The 26,488-nt window shown below is 49.8% G+C and overlaps 10 protein-coding genes across 10 annotated transcripts; 5 read left to right on the top strand and 5 right to left on the bottom strand.

The window, feature by feature from the left end:
• Positions 1–1,568: 1,568 nt before the first annotated feature.
• LTR84_010871 (uncharacterized protein) lies at positions 1,569–4,412 on the top strand (the record flags this gene model as incomplete). The annotated part of the gene is made up of 1 exon (XM_064854405.1): positions 1,569–4,412. One exon carries the CDS (start codon positions 1,569–1,571, stop codon positions 4,410–4,412), a length of 2,844 nt encoding a protein of 947 aa, XP_064709131.1.
• A 953-nt stretch (positions 4,413–5,365) lies between these two features.
• Positions 5,366–6,298, top strand: LTR84_010872 (uncharacterized protein; the record flags this gene model as incomplete). The annotated part of the gene is made up of 1 exon (XM_064854406.1): positions 5,366–6,298. The coding sequence occupies one exon, from the start codon at positions 5,366–5,368 to the stop codon at positions 6,296–6,298; it is 933 nt and encodes a 310-aa protein (XP_064709132.1).
• A 975-nt stretch (positions 6,299–7,273) lies between these two features.
• On the bottom strand, positions 7,274–9,979 carry LTR84_010873 (uncharacterized protein; the record flags this gene model as incomplete). Its single annotated transcript, XM_064854407.1, has 3 exons — positions 7,274–8,428; positions 8,487–9,602; positions 9,866–9,979. 3 exons carry the CDS (start codon positions 9,977–9,979, stop codon positions 7,274–7,276), a joined length of 2,385 nt encoding a protein of 794 aa, XP_064709133.1.
• Positions 9,980–10,405: 426 nt separating this feature from the next.
• Positions 10,406–13,147, bottom strand: LTR84_010874 (uncharacterized protein; the record flags this gene model as incomplete). Its single annotated transcript, XM_064854408.1, has 2 exons — positions 10,406–12,912; positions 12,967–13,147. 2 exons carry the CDS (start codon positions 13,145–13,147, stop codon positions 10,406–10,408), a joined length of 2,688 nt encoding a protein of 895 aa, XP_064709134.1.
• Positions 13,148–13,630: 483 nt separating this feature from the next.
• LTR84_010875 (uncharacterized protein) lies at positions 13,631–15,294 on the top strand (the record flags this gene model as incomplete). The annotated part of the gene is made up of 2 exons (XM_064854409.1): positions 13,631–14,017; positions 14,068–15,294. 2 exons carry the CDS (start codon positions 13,631–13,633, stop codon positions 15,292–15,294), a joined length of 1,614 nt encoding a protein of 537 aa, XP_064709135.1.
• Positions 15,295–16,141: 847 nt separating this feature from the next.
• On the top strand, positions 16,142–19,299 carry LTR84_010876 (uncharacterized protein; the record flags this gene model as incomplete). Its single annotated transcript, XM_064854410.1, has 8 exons — positions 16,142–16,267; positions 16,330–16,349; positions 16,413–16,509; positions 16,560–17,313; positions 17,363–17,553; positions 17,643–17,781; positions 18,172–18,981; positions 19,076–19,299. 8 exons carry the CDS (start codon positions 16,142–16,144, stop codon positions 19,297–19,299), a joined length of 2,361 nt encoding a protein of 786 aa, XP_064709136.1.
• A 386-nt stretch (positions 19,300–19,685) lies between these two features.
• LTR84_010877 (uncharacterized protein) lies at positions 19,686–20,594 on the bottom strand (the record flags this gene model as incomplete). Its single annotated transcript, XM_064854411.1, has 1 exon — positions 19,686–20,594. One exon carries the CDS (start codon positions 20,592–20,594, stop codon positions 19,686–19,688), a length of 909 nt encoding a protein of 302 aa, XP_064709137.1.
• A 596-nt stretch (positions 20,595–21,190) lies between these two features.
• Positions 21,191–22,990, bottom strand: PRP45 (mRNA splicing protein; the record flags this gene model as incomplete). The annotated part of the gene is made up of 1 exon (XM_064854412.1): positions 21,191–22,990. One exon carries the CDS (start codon positions 22,988–22,990, stop codon positions 21,191–21,193), a length of 1,800 nt encoding a protein of 599 aa, XP_064709138.1.
• Positions 22,991–23,364: 374 nt separating this feature from the next.
• Positions 23,365–24,263, top strand: LTR84_010879 (uncharacterized protein; the record flags this gene model as incomplete). Its single annotated transcript, XM_064854413.1, has 2 exons — positions 23,365–23,665; positions 23,851–24,263. The coding sequence occupies 2 exons, from the start codon at positions 23,365–23,367 to the stop codon at positions 24,261–24,263; spliced, it is 714 nt and encodes a 237-aa protein (XP_064709139.1).
• Positions 24,264–24,928: 665 nt separating this feature from the next.
• Positions 24,929–26,085, bottom strand: LTR84_010880 (uncharacterized protein; the record flags this gene model as incomplete). The annotated part of the gene is made up of 3 exons (XM_064854414.1): positions 24,929–25,507; positions 25,566–25,811; positions 25,957–26,085. 3 exons carry the CDS (start codon positions 26,083–26,085, stop codon positions 24,929–24,931), a joined length of 954 nt encoding a protein of 317 aa, XP_064709140.1.
• Between the last annotated feature and the right edge of the window lie 403 nt (positions 26,086–26,488).

Here is a 26,488-nt window from a genome sequence, read left to right on the forward strand (position 1 = left end):
CATTGGCACTTGGGTCTGCAACACTACCTAGTCCCGAGTACTCCATACCTAGGTACCTTGTAGCCTCCCTTCTACGTACAGTTACTAACACTAGCTACAAAGGTACTCGTAGGCATCGTAGTGTTTGAAGTGGGCCCTCGGGCCGAGATAAGGAGCAAGCCTTGAGCGCTAGGTCCGGGCGGCCCCTGGAGAGTCTGAAAGGCTTTTTCGACCTCAGGTCTGAGTAGCAGCGAGCAACCCGAAGCACATCAAGCAGTAAGCCATTATATACAGAGTATCGTCAATGGCAACTTAAAGCCCCAACGTAACGATTCGGAGTGCTGGTGCAAAAAGCACTTCGTTGCCCCTTCTGTCTATGCTGGGCCGGGGTCACACAATTGCCTTCGTGGCCTGGCTTTAAATTGGATATCAAGGTATCTCATTCGCTATTTCAGCCTGAGATATAGAGGCCTGCATCGTGCCTGGTCGCAGGACACAGCCACTGGATAATTTGGTTGAGCAAACAGCTTTTGGCGCCAGAAAGGTCTCCTAATTCGTCTGGAGCTTGACATGATGTTGGGTGGATACACTGAGAAGAGACCAAGTCGTTAACACATAGTACTGACATCGCAGGGTTGAACGGGTTGCCAGTGGGCTTTTACACGCAGCATGACTGAGAGTACAGAATCTGCCGTTGATTTCCTGTCAAGAAGAGCTGAGAGCTTTTTTGCTCCTTCTAAGCTCTTCGCTTTTAGTTGATTTCTTTCCTTCTGGCTGGCATAGCGCATCTCTTCACACTCACTGTTGGCATTAGCGGCGTGACTGACCGACCGACTTACTGACTGTGCATAGATGTCACGACCATCGCCCATCGGGTGGACTACAGACTGTTTTGCTTGACTACAAAATACAGGGTTCGTCTGAAGCTGGTGAGCCATTTGTAGGAAATCCTTTTCATTCTTTGTACTCTGCCGCCCTTTACGTTCAGCATCACCACTAGTGCCAAATTCACTTACGTGTTGAACCTGCTACCGTCACTAAAACTCATCAATTTCTCTCTCATATCCTCTCCCACTACTTTGCGAGATTTTTCTGTATGTAAATTTCCTTTCAAGGGTCGGTTGCTATTCACTTCTTTCCGTTCTACTGACATCCAGTTCTTGTGAAGCACTCCTTGAAGAGACTTTTCCACTCAACACTGCATTGCTCTCGTGACCTCACGCCCTCACGCCCTCACGCCCTCACCCTCACTCTACAAGAAGCCATCTCACGCCCTGCAGGGCCTAGGGAAGCAAACCCAGAACCTGATCACTCACAGTCTTTTTTACAACAAACACATAGAACTTTGTAAGTGAAACATCGCATGCTACACATTCTGCTCTTGGGATCCCCTGTTCTTCATCCTAACCCTGCTGACTCAGCTAGGTTTCTCCCAATCGTCCGTCTAAGCTGAGGCTCTCTCTACTAGCACCCGACATGATTCTCTGCGCACTCCCTCCCTTCTATCTTATTTGACGTAACTGGTCTCGAAACATTCCTTTTCGGCTACAAACCACCAACATCGTCCCACTCGTCGAGCTTTTCGCGCAATGGCGAACTCAGGCTCCGCGGAGGGGTTGCATCTCCTCCCAGGAGATAGCCAGGCATCCGCGCCGCTCACCAATCATGATGGATCAGAAGCCACAGTAAGTATGCTCTTCAGGGAGTTGAAAGAGCTTAGCACGGGCCTTGAACAGAGTTACTCGCAAGTATCTGAGATTACCGCTCCAGCCGAGCAATCACTTCAGCAAGAACTTGAAAAGCAGGAGAGTGCACGCGCCGACGAGTTCTCAAAACATCAACGTACACGCAAGGAGTATTTTGACAAAGCTGAAGCCGCAGAACGACAGAATTTCAATCAGTCTCAAGCGCAAAGACATGCAGAATTCGAGAATAAGAAGAAACTGCGAGAGGAACAACTCTCCCTCCAAATGTCTGGTCTTGGCACACAGACCGCAATGCAGGAGCATATCAAACTAGAAAGAGATGCGGAAGACCAACACGAGGAATCACAGTTCCAACACAATCGGGCTGATAAAGCAGCACGAAGACGAAGAGAAGACAACTATCGACAATCGGAGGCAACCCATACTGCAGCCTACCACCATGCTCTCAGAATGCTCCACAACGAGTTTGATGACAAGCGGAAAGCCCTTGACAAGCTTCATATCGAGAAGTGGCGCGAAAACAATGGGGCGACTAGAGTTCGAATTGAGCAAGTCCAGAGCACGTTGTGGCGTAAACTCTTTGGCAGTTCTGATGCCCAAAATTCTTTCAGAGAAAATCCCGTTGTGTTGAATACAGAAATTCCAACTCCTCCCCCAGATCTGACCACACCACTAGGCGAACGAGGAGCGCAGCCAACGTCGAATAGATATCCTAGTCACCAACGACAGGCAACTAGTACCTCCGATCTGGATCGCCATCCATACTTAAATGAATGGATATCAAACCATGTTGACCTTCCGCCCGATACCGATGGACGGCACTCCAACACGGAGGAAGAAACAACCCATACACAAGCATCATCAACACAACCTCCGAGGAATGATATGAATCAAACAAATTTGTCAACCCTGAGACCTCAAGATGAGTGCCAAATCCAGGCGGTTCAAAATGCGCTTGAAAGCCTCGGAGAAGACTGCGTGCGCAAGGACTTGTGGAAGAATGTGGCAAAACAAATGGAACAGAAAGGTTACAAGATCGAACCACAATCCGCAGCAGCTATGTGGTCCAAGCCTCTGAGACAAGTGTGCAGAGATCGTGGCTATTCATGGGCGGAGAAGGTCATGAAAACCGCATCATACAAGACCGAACGAAAGAGAAGAACACTGAGTGAAGGCAATGGACTTACACCACTAGCTTCCTCTTCTTCAAACCCACGTCTAGTCAAGCGCACAAAGCGAAGCCAGGGTCATCGGGATACCGTCGCCGTCCAGAATGATTCCGCTAGAATGAAGGATGGTATATCGCAACTCAGAACCTTCAATGGTTGCTCTATCTGGTCAGGTGCTTCTTATGATGTAACAGAGCTAGACTGGGCACCTGATGGAAAGCGTTTTCTTGTCGGAAGCGTGGCTAAGGAGGAAGCCTCCAACCGCAACCAGCCTTGCAATCTTGTTCTTGGCTCGATCAGTTCGAGGGTTTTGCGAGAAATGCCACAAACCCATTGCACATCTAGTGGATTCACACACGATGGATCTGTCCTTCAGAAACCTTTGTACCGGGCAGTCACTGGTGTTCAATTCACAGATGGAGGAAACCACGCAGTCACCGCAGGCTATGATGGATATGTCCGCATCTGGGATATTCGCCAAGAAGAACAGCCTACTTGTGTCGACAAGATCGAGCACAAAAAGAAGGTAATCGTCATGGCATTGGGAAAACAGAACAATCTACTGGCAACAGGCATCGAGAATGGCCCTCAGTCTCTACAAATTTGGTCTGGAAACAGTGACTGTTCGAGGTTCAGATCTGTGGCGATACCCCATCTTAAGGGGATGGATTCCAACGAATCCCCCATGTGTCTCGCATTTGGCAATAGTCCAGTGACGCAGGGCTGGCTGGTTGCTGGTTTCGGTTGGGATGAAGACATCAGACCTGGTGATGGCCGATTGAGTGTATGGTCGATTGACGAAAGTGGGCTGACCGAGAGGATCTTTAAGCCGGACCATGCACAGGTCTCTGATGTCGCATGGCTTCCAAGCGGTGGAGGTTTTGCGGCAGCGACGACAGGCGATCTGAAAAGTCGTTTGGAACGGTCGTGTGTCCAGATTTACAACATAAGCCAAAACCAAAGTGGCCTCAAGCTTACCTGTCCAGCAATCGATATGAACATGGTGAGCTTCTCTCCATATCAAGAACATTATGTGGCAGCGTCCTGCACTGATGGGAAAGTGTATGTATGGGATACTAGAAGTCCACGAAATCTCCTCCATACCCTTTCTCATGGAACACCGGTGAGGCGTTGTGAAGCCGGGGCCGTAGGAGTGCGAATGACAGAATGGCTTGACGAGACCACTTTACTCAGCGGCGCGAGTGATGGTATTCTGAAGCGCTGGGATATCAGACTCTCGAGTGAGAATGCCCTTGTCGAAGATGTTTACGACTGCGAAGCTGAAATCATGTCCGGGCGCTTATCCCCGGACAAGTCGTCCTTGCTTTTAGGAGACGCGGATGACAGTTTGCATTTGCTTCAAAAGAACGGTACAGGGGCAAAGACATTGATAGAGGAGTTCACATTCATTGAAGCCAACAGACAGGGTCATATAAGAAACTCCTCTGATATGGTGAAGCAAGAACGCAACCCTTTCCTAGAGTCTTTCCGGGATTCGTCGCTGTTCGATGGCTCGCCGACATACACACCCCCAGAGCATTTCCCAAGCACCATTTAGCGGCCTTGCAGCTGTGGTCAAGGCGTTCAAACAAGCACGAGGGCTCTCGGGCGAAGTCGGCTATCTTCAACTTGAGGGAAGGTAAGACGACGCAGAGTGCTTGCTCGTGGGAGACAACCGGGGCAGGTGTTCAATTCATGCATGTCGTATTGTGAGAGTACAACTTGAGACGATCAGGCCACTACCAAGTACAGAAGCTGGAAATTGGCCGCCTTATTGCGATATGCAGCTTGCAGCCACCTTTGGCATAGCATATGCACTAAGACTGAGTTCACCCAACTCTGTAGGGGATGGGACTAACTAATACCGCGGTTCATTCAAGAGCTGGATCGAAAAGTGCCATTAATTTGAAACACGGGGGATGCTTGTACATGAATCTCTGGTAGCCAAGCTGGATCTCAAGCCTGCCTCAATTCATCTGTCTGAGTAAAATTCATTCCTGTTGATGGTGACTAGCTACTGTATTCCCCAGTTTACATCAAGCGAGGCTCGTGCCCCTGAATGACGAGCCTTGGCATTGTTAAATCCAGAATTGACGAGCGACAAGCTCTGGAGAACAAAACATAAAGCCGTATGTTGCACTAGGATATCCAATCTGACTTATGTGTGACACAGTGTCTTTCGCAGTTATTGTCCAAGGCGATCAATCTTGACCTTCACACTTCATAACCCTGTCCAGACCCACCTAGTAAGAGAAGGCTACGTAGATATATTTGACCCCAAAATCTCCAAATGCGGGGTCTGTGTAGCCGAAATTCAGCCGGGACATCAACACCACAGCCTCGCAGAACTTCTCTCGGCTAACGTTTTCCTGGAGTAAACTTGCCGTCGCCTTTACCACCGCGCTTTGCCGTACCTACCTATCCGTACATGGCAGAAGACATACATTCCACGTGAGCAAAACCCACCAACAGCTCCTCCTACACGACATCCAGCCCAACCCTCCCTCAACAATGGCCAGCGCCGCAACCCCACACGAAGAACCCGCCGAATCACTCCCTCCACCAGCAGCAGCACCGACACCACAAGACCAAACCTCCCCGACACAATTATACACCGCGATCTCACGGTACCCTTTCGGTTCAGACACAGAATACCAAAGCGGACTGGCCGCGATCCTAGGTCACCCATCGACACCCACAACAGAGGCGGAGATCGCAGAGCAGCACGAGCTGGTCCTGCAGGTGCAGTGTTTCTACTTCGCGAGGAAATACAACACGCCGCCGGTCGAGCCCGCCGGGTATGCTGCTTGGTTGAGTGCACGGGGAGGTGAGGGGGATGGACAGGCACAATCACAACCACAACCACAGCAAGACAGAGCGGGGCCCTCGACAGGCGTAGCCGATGCGATACCGCCGACGCAGACGGCTTCCAGTGTACCACCGGCGTCAGCATCAGTAGAGCCTCCAAGCCAAAGCCAGACCCAGACAACGCCCAGCACAGCCCAAGCAGCCGACGACGAGCCCCCACCCTACCCGAACTCCTTCGCCGCGATCGTCGACCTGATCACACGCAACATCCCCGTGCCGGGCATCGAAGAGATCCCCACGACCGTGCTGGAGCTCGGGTCGAGCAAAGTCGACAAGACGCCGCGGCGGCGGAAGCCGTGGGAGAAGGATGGCGCTGGCGCCGATGGAGGAGGAGAGGGAGGAGAGACACAGGGGCAAGAAGGGGTCGTGGCGTCATCGAGTACGGTGGTCGATGGCGCGAAGAGGGAGGGTGGTATTGCTGGTGATGATGATGATGATGCGGCTCACGCCACTGCTGCGAAGAGTGTAAATGATGGCGTCGTCGACATCAATGGGCATCGCGAAACGGGCGAAGGGGTCGTTGCTATACTCAAACCGAATGCTGTGCCCGACAGTGGCTTGCTGTCTAAGGACTAAGCCTCAGCTATCGTGGTGGATAGCTATTTGAGTCCTACTGAGCATTAGCCGTTCGACTTCGAAGCTGTCCACTTGGATCCGCTTTGTATGGGTGATGTTCTAACACCGGGGAACATCAACAGAAGATGAATCTTGCGGATCGTGTTGAATGATCGCACAACTCTGCTGACTGGCATGCTACCTATCCTAGGATCTGATGAGAGCATACGAAGTCGATGTGCGGCCCAGAGAATTGTCGTCAGTCGCTGCGAGACCTCCTTGATGTGACCTGTCATTAAATGAACCATAGAAGATCACATCTTCATTTGCTTGAGGGGAAATTACGGTGGACAGCATAAACTCCGCCCCTGAACAACGACCCTGCAACTATTTCTAAGGGACTGCATACAATCATCACGGTATCTTCATCATAAAAGGATCAATCCTATTGTCTGATTATCATAATCACTATCTGGTACATTGTCATGACCATTTCCGTTTCGTACCACTGCTAGATACATACTTCGTGTGTCTGATGATTCGAGCAGGACAACAAAGGTTGATATCATACATGATCTCCATGGTATGGGACATTGTGCTATTGATTCTGATGTTGTGTAATATCTCCTGCATTCCGTAATACCTTAACTGCCAATCTGTTCAAGACTGAGTCTGCACGCAGAGATATTGTCCCACTTGTCGAATATGAAAACCCATACACATTGGGATTGATACGGTAAATGATTCCCATAAAAATACATACAATCGTATGCAGTGCCAGAAAAGCCGAGCCAAGACACTGCTGACTTGAGAACATTGAGTTGTTCTTTGGTTCCGTACTCCGATGTCGAGCAAGTATTCCAAGTCATAGGGAGCTATCCCATGTTTATTGACAATGTTAGAATACCTTCCATCTACACAAATGATGAACAAGTAGATGAGAAAATCGATTTTGTCCAATCCAAGTCCTCAATGAGTAAGATGATCCTCATCGAGTCAACGGAATCGAGCCCATTGACTGCGAGGTTGACCAGGGGCACCGAAGGGGTTGACAACAGCACCAGTTCCAGGACGAGTAGCAGAGTTCGGGTTGCAGCAGAGCATAGCAACACGAGAACCAAATTTGGAACCGCGCAGAGAGACCATATGCTTTCGAATGTGGATGGCAACCTGCTCGCGTTGATGATGATGAGTATTCATCAAGATCCATTGAATGAGATAATTGCCATATTGGTCACCAGCAATATCGATAAGAGGAATGCGTGGACGATCAGGATGAGCAGTGGTGATAACCCCAAGGTAACGATCCAAAAATTCGGGGCCGCCAATTTTGAGACACTTCTCTACCACTTTGGAAGCGAATTGATCAACACTGTAGTTGTATGAATTGGTAAGAATGTGATCGACAACTCGGCGTTTGTCTGGTGGAGAGCCATGTTCACATAGATGCTGAATGCACCAATTACCGAATTGACCATGAGCAATCAAGTCGATGTTGGTGATGACTTCCTCAATGGCTGGACGCTTCTCATCCTCAACACAGTTCTCGAAAATGTTCTGAACAACAAGACTGCCAGTTTCACCCAAGGCGACTTCATGCCACATGCCCCGAAGAGCCTCATTGACCTTTAGCATGATTTGTGGTGGTTCTCCGCTCCAGCGAAGTTCAAACAGCTTTTGCCAAACGTGACAAGCATATCGATGGATCACAGTGTCTGGGATACGTCGGAGAAGTTCATGAACCATGTCAGCCTTGTTCTCCTCTGGTACCGAATCAAAAGCTTTTTGAATGACGTGACATCCAAAGGGATCCATACTGAGCTGTAACACATTGCCTTGAATGGCATTAGCAATGGCCACAACTTGATCAGGAGTACCATGTTCAAAGCAGCGTTGTACAAGAAAGTTGCCAAATCGATTGATCATGAGTGGGTAAGCCTGATTGACAATGGACTCAACAATGTCGAACTTCTGCTCTGCCGTGCCGACTTTGAGCTTTTGCTGCAAGAAGATACTTGCTTGTTGATCGTTGTTGCAGACAATTTTGTCGACGATGTATTTCCAGTCACAAGAAACGGATTTATCGAGCAAGCGGCGATAGTTCATGGGCTCAAGAGGAGTGACATAGGTCGGTCCAGTTGCAACATTCGCCTTTTCACAAAAGTCAGTACTGGGAACAACAACAATGAGGACTAGGTATTACACTTACTGAGAGCGGCCATGGATTGACCACAGTTTGACCACTTGATGCATTGAAGTCTGTTCCTGTGGGGGACAATGGAGCAGCCACACCACGTTGCTGATAGTATTGACTGGGAATGCCCATTGAAGTGACTGCTGGGGGAGTGAGGGCTGTGGCACCTGGTGGGTAGCTCTGATATGGTGCAAGTGGATCAAGAGCAGTGGTGTTGATACGAAGTGGGGCTCCATTGCGTCTCATGTTGAGTTGTTGCGGATTGAATCCCATGGTATCACCATGTGCTCTCATGTCATAACCAAGAGCTGCGCCGTTGCCAGGAAAGTTGCCATTCTGAAATCCCGAGTCACCAGCAGTTGGGGCACCGTACAAGTTGTTATAACCTTGGCCAGGAGCGCGAGGGTCACGAGCAGCGGTGTAACCTGCATTAGGAGGGTTGGTGACCTGGATTTCAGCCACGGGCGCAGTAGCGTTCTGCCAAAAGGCTCGAGATCGTCCAAAGTTAGCGCCAGCGAGGTCACCAGGGTCGACTTGAAGGTTGTCTTGAGCAATCCAGCCATCGTTACGTGAGGTAAAAGGCCGAGCTGCAGCATTGAAAGCACTTTGAAGATGGCCAATGGTGGCTTCAGTCAGATCGTTTGGAGGAACAAAATCTCCAATCTCTGAAGGAGGACCCATCGCTTGATCCATAGTGTGCTTCAAGGTGCGAGTCTCAGCGAGTTCTTGTTCTTGACGTGAAATGACCGACTTGGCAGCTTCCAGTTCTTGTTTGACGCGTAAGATCTCGGCGTTATCTGTCTTGAGGTTGGTTGGAGTTGGGCGAGGAGCAATCGGAACACCAGTTGAAACATTGCCGAATGGAATGGTGGTAGAGACACCAGCATCCGGGTTGGAGGAGCTATCTGCAGAAGCAGACATGCGGGTGGAAAGGTGACGGTTAGAATCGGCCCCGTTCTTGATCTCATCTTCCTGTCTCTTCATGACTTTGCTCTGATCTTGCAAGTTGTGCAAAAGTTTGTCAAGGGACCGGACATCAGTGCTGGGTTTGCGAGCATCGTTCAGCTTCAATCGGGCGAGAATATCGTCCATATTCGTCGCAGGTTTGGGATCCAGAGGGACTGGAGAAGGCTAAGGAGAGTGAGAAAGTGCAATGCGAAGATGAGAAAGACGAAGATCACTCGTACCTTGTCCTTGTGCTTGTGCCAGACAGGAATAATTAGTCTTAGCTCAATTGAGGTGCGACAACGATAGCGAAAAGCGGGTGATTGAAATGAAGAGTGTTGTGGCGTTTCGATGGAGGAGTGATGAACGTGTAAAAGATGTGTAGATGTAGGGAAGTAGTAGGTAAGTGAAGTAGTGGTATGGCGAAGCGTTCACGCGGGTTGACTCACCTTGCGACTTTTTGTTTGTTGCGTGATGTCTTCCTCCATTTCAAGGTGCAACTTCACACCATGGCTTGATTTCCGATTGATTCCTGGTGAACCAGTTGAAACAAGAGTCGCCATGAGGAATTTGGGATTGATGGTGGAGAGACTGGATGATAAGATGCAAGATAAGCTGAGGAGAGGACAAACCTATGAGGGCAAGACTCCCGTGACAAAGAGAAGGGATGAATGTGGTCACCTGAAACCTCTCTCAAGAAGACGTTGGCGGATTGGAGTAGGGAGTGAGGAGATAGAAAGAAAGAAAGAGAGAGAGAGAGTAGGTAGAGGACGAAGGGTTAGTAGAGATAGGAAGAAGGAGGTTTTGGAAGAGGCAGTCACGATGCAGGTGATTGCACCTGCCCCCCATTCATACCAAGGCGTGTTCACATTGAAGTCGTAGCTTCCTCTAGTGCCAAAACCTGTCAGTAGGTAACAAAGGCTGCATTGGGTTTCATAAATCAATAGCACCCGAAGCTTGATATACAGGCAGTCGTGGCCATTCCAACGTCAGGGAAGGTATGATCCTGGGGATATTCTCCATCCATAGTCAAACAATCCCATTGCAATTGCTCCTCCATGTCCCTTCCACCGTGCAGATGCTTCCAAGATGACAAAGTCAGGTTGGCCCACTCCGGTTATGGTGGGAACAAGTCTCGCAGCATGCTTTAATCCAATTGTGTCAGCACCCCAGACCACAAGTTCAAGTCTTTCATCTGGAAGAGGTCGTAGCCAAACACCTCCCAGTCCTTGAGTGAATGGAATAGAAATTATTCTTCCGTTACACGCTGTGAGAGTCACCCTCCCATCTTGGAGATTAATGGGAAAGTGTGGAATCCGAGTTGGTAGACTGATCATTCCCTGCACAAAGGTAATGACATTACTTTCCCCTTTGTCCACAACCTTCCGATAGTCTGGCCATGATAGAATGTTCGAATCAGCACCATAATATTGATGAAGATTACGGCTTGCCTGAAGTGCAATTGGAAGGATCTCTGGAGAGCCATATATCAGCTGAAATGGACCACTGCTGCGGAGAATAGCGTCCAGAGTGCCTCTCTGTCGGCCAGAACGTTGCTCCAGATGCTGCCAATTGGGTCTGAGTTCCCTTGTCCAGGTATCAGCATCACGCTTGACGAACAAGGCAGACCCCTTCTCATGCTTGAGCTCAAAAGGCAGTAACATGTTATCGAGGATCACTTCATCTGCAGCGAGGTTGAGGCCTGATACACGCTCCAAACGCAATCGTTGGATGTTTGTGGTCTTTAACCGCCATTGTACGCCAGATTCGGTCTCACTAACGAGGGCGTGAACTTTACCCATTCGGTCTGGAGTGGAGAGCTGATCAACAAAAATACCATATCGAGATCCCATGTCATGCGAGTTTGGCACTATGAAAGAGAATTGGCGTGGCGTTTGCTTCTGCGATATTCCACACTTCAAAAAGAGTGAATAGAAATCCCTCATCGACTGTGTTGTCATGACACCTTCAAACCAATGGCCTCTGTCGCGTAGTTCTGAATAGTTGGCTGGCTGGCCAACCCCGACAAGCAGCGCATTCATCAATCGAGAATGATATGCTGGAACATTATCATCTATTGATCCATGCTGTTGCAGAATGGGTATCCCTATCAGATTTTCGACCAATAGTTCGTGACGATAGTTACCTCGTGCAGTTTGAACAACAGCAGTCTGCCAAGGATCTGCTTCTTGCCATAGGGTAAAAGGGACATAATTCTCAATGGAGGTGTATCCAGAAGCCGCAGCTGCAGCAAGAACGCGATCAGGCCGGTGTGTGCTGAAAAACCATGTCCCTTGACCACCATTGGAATGGCCAGCGACCAAAACTCGGTGAAGACAGACTCCAGGACCTGTCCACTTGATATTTTTGATCCAATCAGGGATCATCGTGATTGCAGCTTCAACATCAGCAAAACCCCAAGTGTGCCAATCATCGCCACTCCAAGTGCTCATTCCTGAGGGAGAAAGAATCCAGCCCGGTAGGTCTGGAATTGCGTCAAACGCGGTTTTGACGAGGGGACTGTCAGCTTCCACCCCTGCACCATGGAGGGCTACGAGAACAGGTAACGTTTCCGAAATTTCAGAGGTTAGATGGTAGCGTGGAGGCCGAAGTATTGCATATGAGACCACGCCACTTGGATGAAGAAAGGTGACCTTGTGTGAGTCAGTAATAATTGCATGGTTCAATGTGGTTGCAAAATCTATTTGCAACGACAAGGAGTCCTCCGGCGTATAGCTCAGCCGGAAATTGATGCTTTTGTCCAACCCTACCTCCAAATCAAGGACAACTTTGAGTGGTCTGGACTGACCAGGAGCCAGCCAGATTACACCATCGGACAGAATAGACCTGCCAAAGTCACGTGAGGTGGCTATATGATCAATCTTGACCCATTTCTCAGCCTGGTTACGGACGGTGATACTTCCATACAGGCTGGTGAAGCGTCCTTTGATAACATCTGGGATTATTACCCCAGGGGAGTCGACCGCGAGTACATCATATGCTAGGTTTGTCTCTAACCTAGCCTGCAGGCTAGGGGGTGACTGTCCACCCATAGATCGTATATCACCAAGCATGCGCACTTTGACAACATTGACACCGGGACGCAGATGAATCAAGATCGGTGCGCGTCGAAAACTGTAAAAGTCGCCTCCAAAGATATGATTGTCACCAACCCAAAGCTCCAAGACATTGTCTGTGTATAGAACAGCGGTCTGTGAACTGTCGCCTGACCACAATAACTCACCAACAATCCATGCTTGAAATTGAAGAGCAGCCCATCCATAGATTTGCCGAGCGAACTGCCAATCAATGTCTGGATAGTGCAAGCTCAGATCGATCGATGCACCCTTTCCAGAGTTTTCGGGGTTATAGGCGCGGCTTTCCCATTTCACATGTGCATCCGCTGCAAGAGGGCTATGGTAAAAGTCGTCCTCATTGTAAGTGATATTCGTGATACCTCCCAGGTATTCGACAGGATCAGCTCCCCAGACAGCTTCTATTGGCGAGTCAGTCTAGGCATCAACCGGTTGGGCCGAACAGAACTATGTACCGCGTGTGCCCAGTCTGAAAGGACCCAGTACCTTCCAATCTGGTGAAAACTTCAAGTTCGAAGACGCATGGGTCAAGACGAGACCTTTCTGTGAGGAGTTTTCAGGGAACTGTTGAAGGGCATGAGCAAGATGCCAAACGCCACCAAGAAGTATAGTCTGTCTCCAAAGCCATGACTTCATTGTCTGGTACCATGATCCGATTGACGCTGCTCGTCAGGTCAAAGTTGTGATGATGTTTGACGGGTCTATCAACTTGGGAACCTGACAATCACTACGGCCGAGCATGAGGCCAGGAAGGACAGACGACTACCTCGGATGATCATTATTCCGAGATGGCTCAATCACCATCCCCCGGAAAAGGCATAGCGTTGGAGAGAACGCGCAAGGACTGCGACGAGGCCGTGGCGTGAACTTGTGCCAAACCTACGTATTTCTTCTAGGATTGATCTACATAGGGTTGCACTGAATCAAACAAGAGGCCCCGTGCATCAACTCTACGAGACGTCTGCTCTAACGTGGGAAAGCTCTTCGACCTTTCACGACAAGGAAATCATGGCCACCGATCTTTGTTCACCTTGAGTCTACACCACAAGCGAAGGAGCATCAGGGTCACCTCGCCCTTTCCTACAACCACCCAGTATCCTGATGAACATGACCACTACTATGACGCAGACTCCCGAACCTCGGATAGTCACCCATCGAGCCCTCTCACCCAACAAGAACCTCAATGAACCCATCGGAAACGAGAAATTCCCTTCCTTCGACGATTCAACCCGTAGTAGTTTCCAGCTTAATGCGCCGGCAGTCACTAGCAGTCCCTCGGACATCAGTCCGGGCGCCGGGCCATTCGCCAATCAAGATTTCAAATGGCCGGCGAGAAAGATGAGCCAGAGACTACGTGATGCGCGGCCTCCAGGAATACATGGACATCGTTCAAGGAGAAGTGTTAGTGAAGCGATAAACAAATTCCGAACACGCCAGGGCAGTGTGAGTGAGAATGCCCACGAACTCGCAGAAGCATTAAAAGCGCCTATTTCATACAAACTCATCGTAAGTTTCGCGTTACTTCAGTTTCCATCTGCCATGTCTAACGCCCATAGGCCCTCTGTATTGCATGGTATATGACTTCAGCCCTGACCAACACATCCTCGAAATCGATTCTGAATGCATATCCCAAACCAGCTACTCTGACGATTTTACAATTTCTCTCGGTCTTCTCTTGGTGCTTTGTCCTAGCCGGCCTGGCATCCGTCTTCCCATCACTCAAGCGAATGATTCCGGCATTAAAGAATGGACTGAGACCACCATCCTGGGATGTGGTCTATACAGCACTTCCATTGTCGATCTTCCAGTTGTTGGGACATCTCCTAAGTTCATATGCCACGTCAAAAATACCAGTGTCGTTGGTCCACACTATCAAGGGCTTGTCGCCATTATTTACCGTCCTTGCATACCGCTTAGTGTTTCGAATTCGATACAAGAGAGCCACATATTTGTCACTTGTACCACTCACGATCGGGGTCATGTTAGCTTGCTCAACCGACTTTTCCAGCAACTTTTGGGGAATTACTGCATCCTTTGTGGCAGCGCTTGTTTTTGTGACCCAGAACATCTTCTCGAAGAAGCTCTTCAACGAGTCTTCAAGGGCAGAAGCAGATGGGCAAACACATCTCTCTCGAAAGCTGGACAAACTCAACCTGTTGTGTTATTGTTCGGTCGGTGCTTTCATGTTTTCAGCACCCGTTTGGATATACACCGAAGGGTGGGAAATTGTGCAAGATCTTTGGAAAGATGGATCATTGTCACTTTCGAAGAAGGGGAAGTTGGACCACGGAGAGCTGATGCTGGAATATGTCTTCAACGGTGTGTTCCACTTTTTCCAAAACATCATGGCCTTTGTGTTGCTCTCAATGCTGTCGCCGGTTTCATATTCGGTGGCTTCATTGATCAAGCGAGTGTGGGTTATTGTGGTCGCTGTGATATGGTTTCGCAGTTCCACGACTCCAATACAAGGTGTTGGGATTGCTCTTACATGCTTCGGGCTGTATTTGTACGATCGAACAAGTATGGAGGATGCAGCAGAGAGGAGGACCAAAGCAGACCATTTCCGACACAAAGCAGCACTACTACCGGTGACGGAAGTGCAAACGCCTGGTTTAGAGATGTCCCAACCATTTCTGGATCAGAAGAGTGGTATGCAGTGGAAAAGAGATGATGAAAAGGAGCGCAGCCAATCGCCGAACTTCTCATCTGGTTGGCTAGCACCGGGGACCAAGCAGGAGACGACCTGGGATGTTGGTGGGCGAGGAGAGAAATCAGAGAAATGAGGATGAGGATGTACTACCACATGAAATCATAGCGATGGCGTTCAGAACTTCAATGGGTCGGGATTTGGGACAATACATAGAGCTTGAGATAGAAAACGTTCACAGCGCCCATCATGATGGACTTCAAGTCATACGACGAACAAGCATATTCATCTTGATACATGGGATTTGAAGCTGACGACGACAAGCAGATGACCTTCGACCCATAAATTGAATTCTACAGACCTGATTTGGGAGGTAAAGTGGGATGTAGCGTCCGTTGGTAAGGAACAGAAGCATCATTGGAAACGAGTCCTAGCCAGCTCCAGCTACGGCGCATGGTAGCTGATCTTGGGCTTGAAGTAGAGGAGAAAGAGATGAAGAGCACGAAAATACGTACTCCTTAGAGTCTCTATCTCCTACAATAAATCAAGCCCGTGAATGAGTTTATTATATGGAAAGGAAAAAGGAAAGAAAAGAAGACCGATGAATTTATTTCATCGAAAAGGTTGGAGGCGGCTGTGCCTGCCCCGATTGAGGATAGTCTGTGGATTTAGACGCTGGAATGCATAGCTCGCGACTAAATCAATCTTAGCAGCCTATGCCCAATTTTAATTGGCTGTGATTTCAATTAGTAGATCGCTAGTGAGTTGCGAGAGGTGACCGCCGCTACGGCCTCCCTCTGCTGCCCGGACATCCCATGCCGCAACAGTCCGGACTTGCTGATTCACATCGATCCGTCCTCACCAGGCTCACAAACTCGAGTCTCATCTTCCTGACTGCGTATCGCACCTTTCCCAGATGATCTGACCTGCCACAACCAACGCTATCACTTCGTTGTTGATTCCCTCTTCGACTCTACTACACCATGTCACAAACACAGGTCGCGCGGCCAGACTCCATTCAGGAGGAGGATCCTCATAACGAACCCCCGACCAAGAAACAAAAGAGTAGAAGACCTGCAAGTCCGTCTGCACCACTCATTCTCCCTCACGTACGGCAGGATAATCAGCTAATCAATCCTCCGTTGTTTTAACAGATACTGCTTTTCGCCAGCAGCGTTTAAAAGCATGGCAGTGTGTATCCCCCACCTGCGCTCACCATTGAATACAACCATTGTCGCTGACACTCAAGCGCAGACCGATTCTTACCCCTAAGACTGTCCTCCCTATTCTCTTCGCCATCGGTATCATCTTCGCTCCCATAGGTGGTCTGTTGCTATGGGCCAGTGCTAGTGTCAGTACATTGCAGATCCGACCCCAACTCTTGATTGACAGCTCGTGCAGGTTCAAGAATTGGTGATCGATTATACGGACTGCGCTTCCACTGCAGGAGAGGAATTTACTCCCATTCCTTCTAGCAAGGTCTCATCGTCCTTTAAGTCCTCCAATAACACCGCTGTGCCACAATGGCGGTTGACTCGAAACACCACCACCCCTCCATACAGTGTCACCATTCGCGACACTCCCGTTTGCACACTCCAGTTCTCGATCCCGAACGACATCGGTCCTCCTGTCTATCTGTACTATCGCCTGACCAACTTCTATCAAAATCATCGCAGATATGTCAAGTCTCTAGACACCGATCAGCTGAAAGGAAATGCCTTGAGTAATTCAAGCATTGGGGGTAGCTCATGCGACCCCATTAAGCGGGATGCCAATGGGAAGGCTTACTATCCTTGTGGATTGATTGCAAATTCCCTTTTCAACGATACACTCAACAGTCCTGTGGCTGTCAATTTAGCTGGCGGTGCACCTGGCGAGGCTTATCGAATGACCAACAAAAGCATCGCGTGGGGCAGTGACGCCGAACTCTACAAAAAGACAAAATATACCAATGATCAAGTCTCGCCTCCTCCAAATTGGCATGAGCGCTTTCCGGATGGGTATACGGATGAAAATCCCATCCCTGATCTGTCGACGTATGAAGAATTCCAGGTTTGGATGAGAACCGCAGGTCTCCCCACTTTCAGCAAACTTGCTCTTCGCAACGATGAAGATACCATGACCACCGGTATCTACCAAATGGATATCTATGACTGTGAGCCTGAATCTTCATTGCTACTAAGCGATATATCTAACCTCCACAGTCTTCCCCGTCAAGGTCTATGATGGTACCAAGAGTGTTTTGATCTCTACCCGTACTGTTGTGGGTGGCAAGAATTCGTTCTTGGGGATCGCCTATGTTGTGGTAGGAGGCATTTGTGTTGTTCTTGGTGTCGTCTTCACTATTGCACATCTTATTAAACCGAGGTTCGTACTCGATTTTCTAGCATTCAAGGTTTTTTACTAATCGAGACAGAAAACTTGGAGATCATACTTATCTATCTTGGAACAATATCGATACCCCTTCGACTGCTACCACCACAGGTCGTGAAGCTCGACCTGGAACTGCTTGAAACCAAAAACAGCTTGCACGAACTCCTTTATAACGTTGATGAAGCAGGACAGGGTATCGGCGCTGGCGTTTATGGAAGATTGGAAGAAAATCGAGGCAAACGGCCGAATGGTATAGGGATACTTGACTCATTTCCCAGAGAGAAGATGTCACTTCAAGATTTATTTTTCGGTTTGCCCGTTCTTGAAGCACCCAACCCCTTTTGGTATTGTCCACTGAATACTTTATTTGAGCAGAGTCACGTGGCACGGAATGCTATCTCGATTCAAGTTTCTGCATTCCTTCGTCGCAACCCATTTTCCATTGTGATTATATGTCTGTGCTTATTGTGTGTGTATGTGTCTGTGTGATTTTCTGGAGTTTCCTAGGTTCTACTCACAATATAAAACCATCATGATTCTTTGCATCTTTCACTGTCCACCTCTTCCAAAGCCTCCACAACCGAAGCAAATATGAGTGTCTTCCGAATTTCCTCTCGTTCCATACCCTTAATACTCCTAGCCACGACCGTCTTCGTTCACACGACTTTCGCCGGCCTCACCCGCTATAAAACCATTCATAGATCCTGCGACGTCGACAAACCTTCAGAGGAGCTCAGACTTTCGCACCGCTACCTTCAAAAGAACGAACCACTGAAGAACGAGCTTTGGGACGCCCAATCCGTTCAGCAACGCTACACGCGCTTTGTAGTCGACCATAGCAATCACGCCCATGACAAACGTCAAACCCCAGCCATGCCCCCAATCTACACCATCGACACGTATATCCACATCGTCTCCGACACTGCATCATCCAACCCCCAATCCCCAGACTACGTAACCGACACACAGATCCAGAACCAACTCCGCTACCTAACCGCCGCCTACCGCAACTCCAGCATCGGATACCGCCTTGCGGGCATCGACCGCACGACCAACGACACCTGGGCGGCCAACGGCGACGACCTAGGTATGAAACGCAGCCTCCGCCGCGGCACCTACTCGGCCCTGAACATCTACTATCAATCGCAGCTCCAAACCACAAGCGGGACCACCGGCGTGCCGACCGGCGCCTTGCTACTGGGCTCCTGCTCGCTACCGGCCGCGGGCGTGACACGCTCGACACTCCCCGACGCCTACGTCGTCGACGGCTGCAACATCCTCAGCGGGACCCTGCCCGGCGGGAACATCGGCGGGTATAATCTGGGCGGCACGACGGCGCACGAGGTCGGCCATTGGAACGGTTTACTGCACACTTTCAACGGGTACACCTGCAGTTCCGCGGATTTCGGCGATTATGTTGCGGACACGCCGCAGCAGGTGAGCAGTACCAGTGAGTCTTCTCTCTTTTTTGTTCCCTCAACATCCCTTCGAGATTCCCACTTTCAACAAGTCAACTATCACTCACACGTTGTGTGCGGAAACAGGTGGTTGTCCATCTAGCAGAGACACATGTCCCAACAGCGGCGTGTCGGCCGGCATATACAACGGTGTTGGCGGCCCTAATCCCTACGGGCCACAAGGGTACAGCGGGCCCGATCCGATCCATAATTTCATGGACTACAGCACCGATGTGTGCTATGAGGGCTTCTCACCTGGACAGAGCGCGCGCATGCTGAATCTCTGGCGGATTTATCGTGAGGGTCTTTGATGGGTGATGGTGGTGTATCTTATGGTCATGTTGTGAGATGGAGATGTAGCATCTCGGGCTACTCTTCAGACACGTGTGTCAAGGCGCGGCGCTTCAAAGGATGTCTTCCGGGATTTCTTTGCTTTTGGCGATATGTAACCTCGAATGTTCCTAAAAGACCATGAATGGTGTGAGAATGCGAGTTGTCATTGGGATGAATGAGCCTTATCTGGATATTCTTACAAAATAGCAAATGAAATAACCCCATAACTTGAATGTCCCTAACTTTTGTGACTGAAGGGCGTCCATAACATCTGAAAGAACATCGTTCCAAGACCACTACTTACAGCCAAACCTCATCGTTTTCCGTCAACACTCCGCTCTCAACAAGCACAATACCATCCAACTCACGACTTCCTCACCACCAAAACGGCACAATGCATTCTCGCTCGGTACGAATCCCACCAAGCAAGATCGATGCCATGGCCATACACACTTAGACTCTCCTCATCCGTCGCCGGCAACACAGGGTCAACCCAGCGCATGTCCCCTCTCAGACCCCCATCCCTCGCACACAACTCATAGACTTCGCGCGAGAGGTGGAAATTCTCAAACGCAATCTCCACGGGCGTCGTGTGCGCTGTGATTTTCGTCGCGTAGCCTTCGCCGGACGCGAGGCGCCGCGTGTACTGCACTGTCACGCCGTATTTCGCTTGGTCGTCGTTGATGGATGTGGATGTGGATGTGGCGGTGGTGTTGGTGTTGGAGGGTGAGAAAGATTCAGCGAAGGCGTCGAGGTCAGGTGCGGGATAGGGCGTGATGCCGATGAAGACGCCGTCGTCACACAGGTTCTGCGCGATGTTGCGGAACATACCCGTCATGGCGGCCGCGGAGGACGCGTAGTTCAGCAGCCAGGCGCCTGTTGCGATGGTGAAGGGTCCAGATGATAGATTCAGCGGTTGCGTGCAGTCGCCGACTTGAAAGGTGATCTTGTCGTCGTTTGGCGCTTTCCCTTCAGCGTCTGGATATTGCGAGGCTGAGGTTGCGGGCGAAGATGCTGCCCTTGCAGCTTCGACCATAACAGGCGAGAGATCAATGCCCAGTATGTCTGAGATGCTGTTGCCGCCCCATTCAGCAAGGAGGCGTGTGTAATAGCCTGTGCCGCAGGCTAGATCGAGGATCTTGACGTCCTTGCGTGACGATAGTAGTGGTGTTATGACGGATTGGAAGGTCCTGCGTTCGAGAACGGCCGCTGGGAAGCGTTTGATCGATTCGTATGCGAGGCCTATCTCGTCGTATTGGTTTGCCATTTTCATGTGGTGGAGCTTCTGGATATTTGGAAGATGCCTCGCTGTATATCTGGTTTAGGCGTGAGTGATAGCACTAGGCAGGCTGCTTCGGTGGATGGCGAACGCCTTTGGATAACAGAGTGCTCCCATTAATCGGGATTCATGAGCCTCGGTAGTATGCTAGCCAGCGCCTCAAGTTGGTTAATGAAAAGGAGCTTGATCAGTCATTACTGACCCATAGGTTGGGAGGTCAAGTTGTGAGACACAAGAACGACATTCAACAAAAGAGCTCGCCGTTTGTCAGGAGGAGAAGGGTCGGAGTACTTGAGTGCCTCAACCATGGGCAAGCGAGGGGACGTCTGCTTGATTGGTGCAGATTGGGGATATGTATATTGTGGGGAGAAGGCAACGAGATTCAGAGTTGGAGATTGAATCGATATAGCAGAGCATTCAGTGATGAACATCCACGATGGGCCGAACAGAGTAAGCATGTGGCTCGAATGACATTGCATGCAGTAGAGAGACCTCAGGATCAAGTGGTAGACCAACGTGATATCATGCATCTACTTGGAGATCTATAATCAATACAGATCCTCCACCCGGCGGAAGGATGGACGAGCCTCCTAAACATCCTCGTCCACTCTTGCTCTCTTTTTCTCTCTGTCACTGGGGCCTGCTTCTTCCAGACCATATCGCTTCTTGCTCTCCCCACTCTGCCGTGCCGAAGCTTCCCCAATCAAGCTGTCGATGCCGAACGGATCATCTTTATCCTTCTCAAACTGCACCGGTCCCTCATGCCGCTCAGATAGTTCGGTTCCCTTGAAGTTCTTGGACGTGCCCAGCGTGTCGAATCGATTTGATTTCTGGATTTTGCTCAACGTGGAATCTGCTGCATCTTCACCGTCATCGTCGTCCTGGTTGGTTGATGGCCGATAAATACTGTTGATGGCGTCTTGGGCGGCAAATAATGGCTTGTCGTAATGCTGGTCCTCGTTGAAACCTGTATCAAATCCAGATGTCTGGTTGAACAATCTTGAGTCGTACATGGTCTCTTTATTTTGAGTTGGCTTCGCTAGCCCCAAGGCGACCTTTTCAGAGATATCACGGTTTTGTTCCCTCGCCATCATCTGGATCTTCTTTTCCGTTCCCATTCTAGATTGTCGCATTTGTCGTTCGTTCTCCTGCCTCCGTTCGCGTCTAGCACGTTCCCTTTCCCGCTCAGCTTCATCCGCACTGTCACTCTGTGATCTTGAATCATCAGACGAGCGAGAATAGGAGCGAGAACGTCGTCTTGATTCTGAATTTCTGCGACCGGAGCCGGAAGCATTCTGCCTTTCTTCCCTTGCTTTTCTCGCCATTTCTCGTAAATGATCCTCCTTGGCCAGTTTTTCCTTTTCGGCCAATTTCTGTTGCATTTGTGTTCGTAGTTTCACTTCTTCTCGTGCATGGCGATCCGCTGTGAATAATGCTTCTGCAAATTGGGCAAATTTGTCATTGATGGTCACATCTTGCAATCCTCGCCCATCAGCAGCTAATCGCTTGTCCAGTGGAACGGTATAGCCCTTTGGATTCTTCCAGTTCGATACTGGCGGAGGAATCTTCCAAGCTTCTTGATCTTCGGCTGTCAATTTCCTTGGAGGAGAATGCATGACTGGTGGAGGGGGGCTTGGTGGACCGCGGGGGATCTTCTTATGCTTGAACTTGGGTGGTTCCATGGGATCTTCTTGTCGTTTAACAATCTTGAAGATTCGATCATTTTTCTTGGAGTTGTCGCCCATTTGATTTGCCGGTGTATAGCGGACATAAGTCGGTTCATCCCGATTAACACCTTTAACATTCTTAGGCTTCTGCGCAGCAACCGCACCGGAGACCAATTTCTCCAAGGCCAGTCTCGTCTTCTCGGCACTGACAGCGACTTCTTCTTGACTGGGTCGATCCAAATTGAGTTCTCCAGCATTCGCTTGTTGTCTCAACGGTATAAGATCTTTAAAACTAGAATGGATGATTCTGTTCTCATTATGACCTTGCCTGGCAATGGCGTCATACTTGACTTTGCCTTCGGCATCGACCTGTAATGCTAGGGCATTTGAAGTAGAGGCAGTGCCCTTGCGGCCCATATCGAGAGGGTATTGTGCGACAGGAATTTCTGGAAAGGACCCGCCATCGCCGAAATCCTCTACTGATCGTGGTCGCCATCCTGAGCGCTGGCCATAGGGAGGGGGTCCGGAGCGCTGTTTCACGGAATTGTTAGTGTAAAAAACACTTTCGGAAAGACCTCTACTAACCTTGAGAACAATCTGCGACTCATCAATCACTCCAGGACCAACGATGCGAGGTCCTTTGGGTTGGGCATGGATGGGCACATCCTCGTGTTCGCCTGTGTATTTGGGCTTCGGGAGAGACGCGAAGAGACCTGTCGCCATGCTCGGAGGACTGAGAGATGGATGTTGAGGGAATGATAGAAGGGATGTGTCAATGCCTAGTTTATGCTGCTGGCATGGAGGAAATCGTGCAGAAGTTGAATCGAAATGTGCTTAGAGCCAGAAGAACCCACCATATCTACTACGGTCGATGTCAAGCCTCTAAAATGCAATCGGCGGGTTCTTGACGGAAACAGCCGATGCCAAACGGGTAAATTCTGGTTAAAGTCCCGACTCGGTTTGAACAGCATGAAATCCCCGGTGTACAATCGACCTATCTCTTCATTAACATACATACCTATCTATTGTACATAAGGTCCAACTGGGCAAAGACCGCTTATCGACACTGTTCATTCTACGTAGCAAATCAGACAAAGATGCCCACAAGCCTACGGTCCAAAGTCCTGCAAAGTATCGCAGTGAGCACCTTCACCAGCATTGGTGCATTTTTCGTCTGGACCAAACACTGCAAAGTCGAATATCTCCAGCCCACCAGCGACCCGTTGTTCGCCAACCAGTGGTACAAGAAACTCAACGCCAATGCCAACCCGACGCTGCACGATGAGATTATCAGGAGGCAGCCACTGTTCAAGTTGAAGCCGGAGCTGGTCGAGGACGCCCACAAGGGCGGCAGTAAGTTGGTCGAGGGGTTCAGCCAGGGTGTCTGGGGCGGTCCTGGTATGTGATCTCTTTGAATTTTTCTCTCGCTCTCGTTCTTCTATATGGGAGCGAACACATCTCCGATACTTCTTGATGCCGTCGAAACTCGTCGCTCGACGAAGTAGTGGCATCACGTGACAGATTTAAGAGCTCTTAAGATTTCATTTTATCACGGGTCAATGGATCTAACTGTCGACGAACAGGGTACACGATCCAAAGACTCTACCTTCAGAACAAATACCGCAATGACACTACCACAGCACATCAACTGTGGGACAGACCGCAGCTCCTCAGCTCCACGTACGACAAAGGCACAGAAATCACCGACCACTTCGTCGTGCTCGAGAAATCGCCAACGTCGATACTCATCCGATGCGGCGATTCACCGCTGAAATCACCAGACGGACAACGGCCATCCGATGGCCTGTTTGAGATCACCGCCACGACAGACTTTGAGCGCGGATTCGCCGAGTTTCGGCTCAAGAGCATCTTCTTCCAGGGCGAGGGCCAGGTCGAGGATAAATCGAAACCGGTCATGCCGGCGCATATGGTGTGGGCGCATCAGCAGTACGCTAAGTTGTGGATGGAGAGTGCTATGAGTCGGGTCAAGCAATAATTCTCGGAGAACTAGAGAGTGGGTGGGTTTGGTTGTACTGGATGATGATCAGCAATTCCAATGCTGTGGTGCATATCGAAACTGAGTCAGTCTTCGGCTTTCGAAGGTGTAAACGAAGCAGTATCACGAGCTGGCCATGCCGGCAAACACAACTCTCCATCGACAACCACAACGTGCGCACCACATCAATCGGTTCCAAATTTAGAGGCATATTACAAGTCGGAATCGCCTGGAACGAATGGAGGGAAAAGAAGAAGGAAGGAATAGAGGAGTTGGCTACCGAGGATGCTCCGTGGAGTGGAGAGTGGCATATTCGATACAGCAGCGAGTGGGAGAGATAGTGACCAATGTGATTTTGTGTAGGCACTATTTGTTATTGGAATGTCAGGGTAACGGATCTTCGATGGGCCTTATGGCTTGAGCCACCCAAGGATCCATATCAAGGAGGACAAAGACAGCTCACTCCGATTCATGTGTACAAAACGATCATCTCCTCATGCACTGGCAAGAAGCTTTCTCCAATCCATGGTTGTTTCGTACAAATCCGATCATCATTGAGATCGATGTCCGTTGATGGGTGATAGCTTTTGACCAATGTCTTCACTCCCCTGCACTCCGGCAATTTGGACTCTCTTTGGAGGGTTTCCGATCTTTGGATTGTGAAGTCAGGAGGCGTGTTTGACGAAGTAATGGTAGCCACTGGTTGAATGAGTTTCCCAATGGCCGGCACCCAAAGTTGCAGCATCAGTCTGATCTCTCAAAGTCCAACTACCATCAGCTTCCTTGCACCAGAATTGTTGGCCAGTGCCAGGCTTGTACGGGGCAATCTGAGTTGGTTGGGCTTGGGCTTGGGCTTGAGATGCGGCAAGATTGTAGAGGTTGGCTTGAAGAATTGCATTCTGGGCTTGAATCTCGGCGGCACTGGTTCCAACGAAAAAGGATGGTGCATTTGGAGTTGCAGCAAGCGCGGTATTGGCAGCAATCACGGCGGCGACTTGGGCGGCGGCGGCACTGGAAGTCCATGGAGTACCGGTGGGGACTTGGAATGGCTGTGGTGCTGCGCAATAGGGTGAGTATGCGAAAGGCCAAGCAGTGCAAGCCGAAGGAGTGGTCGAAGCAGGGGCAGCAGGGAGGGGATAACAAGTGTAGGAAGGCCAACCAGTAGCGGGAGTTGCGGCAGCAGGTTGAGCAGTAGGATAGAAAACTCCGTTCACAACATATCCACCAGGTGTACCGGCTCCTCCCTAGAAGTGAATTGTCAATGAGGTTGCCGTGAGAAGGGAGGGCTGGAAGTGCACTTACTGGGTAGTAGAACATGTTGGACTGGGCTGGTGGATTCGCTGTGTAGACCGGGCCAGGAGGGTGAATTCCCTGAAGACCGTCTTGATTAGTAACGTAGATGTAAGTTTTGGGCCAGTCTGCTGGATTTTCCCAATGCGCTTGACCTTGACTTGAAGTGGCCAACTGGGAAGGGTAAGGATTCTGGTAGGTGTAGAAATTGGGCATTTTGTCGGAGAAATGGGTGTACTGGTCGCGTTGTGAGGAGGGCTGTGGGAAAACAAAGTTGCGTTCTGGCAGAAGAGAGGAACAGGAAGAGGAAGAAGTGATAGCGAAGGGCAGGAGTGTCAGTGTTGGACCGAGCAGGACTAGCGTCGTCTTCACTTCACCTTCAAGTTCACTGGGAAACACTTACCGTCCTAGGGTCAGGGTAGAATTCGACGTTCTCATCAAGGTAAATGTAGCGCTTGTCGATGGGTTCGGCCGCAAGTTGAGGTTCTGGGTGACCCCATGGCCAGCGTCCACAACCAGGAGCAAAACACATGATGATAATTTGGTAAAGAAGAAAAGAAAGATATTGAAAAGAGATGGATGGAAGGGTGTTGAGGATGTTGAGAGATTCAGACGGAAGGTGCACCGATTGAAATATGTGAGATTTCTTTGGTAAAAGGCAAGAGTGAATATGTGATTTGACCTTCACGACTCACGACTCACCGCTGCGACAATACCGATGTTGTCGGCGGATGTAATGTTTCTTAACTTACTAGTCAAACCCCAGCAAAACGATGAGATCCGCTGGCTATGAGAGATCACCATCGTCGTTAGGAGCAGGTGTTTGCCATCTGTCGACATCCTATGTCAACCCTTTGATCGGTAAGGGTGACGGTGAATCTGACGTCCCAACAGTGACCAACCACGCTCATCTGCAGTCATCAGAATTGCATCGT

This window comes from Exophiala bonariae (assembly GCF_035927105.1).
Source record: "Exophiala bonariae strain CCFEE 5792 chromosome Unknown scaffold_5, whole genome shotgun sequence".
Classification (NCBI taxonomy): Eukaryota; Fungi; Ascomycota; class Eurotiomycetes; order Chaetothyriales; family Herpotrichiellaceae; genus Exophiala; species Exophiala bonariae.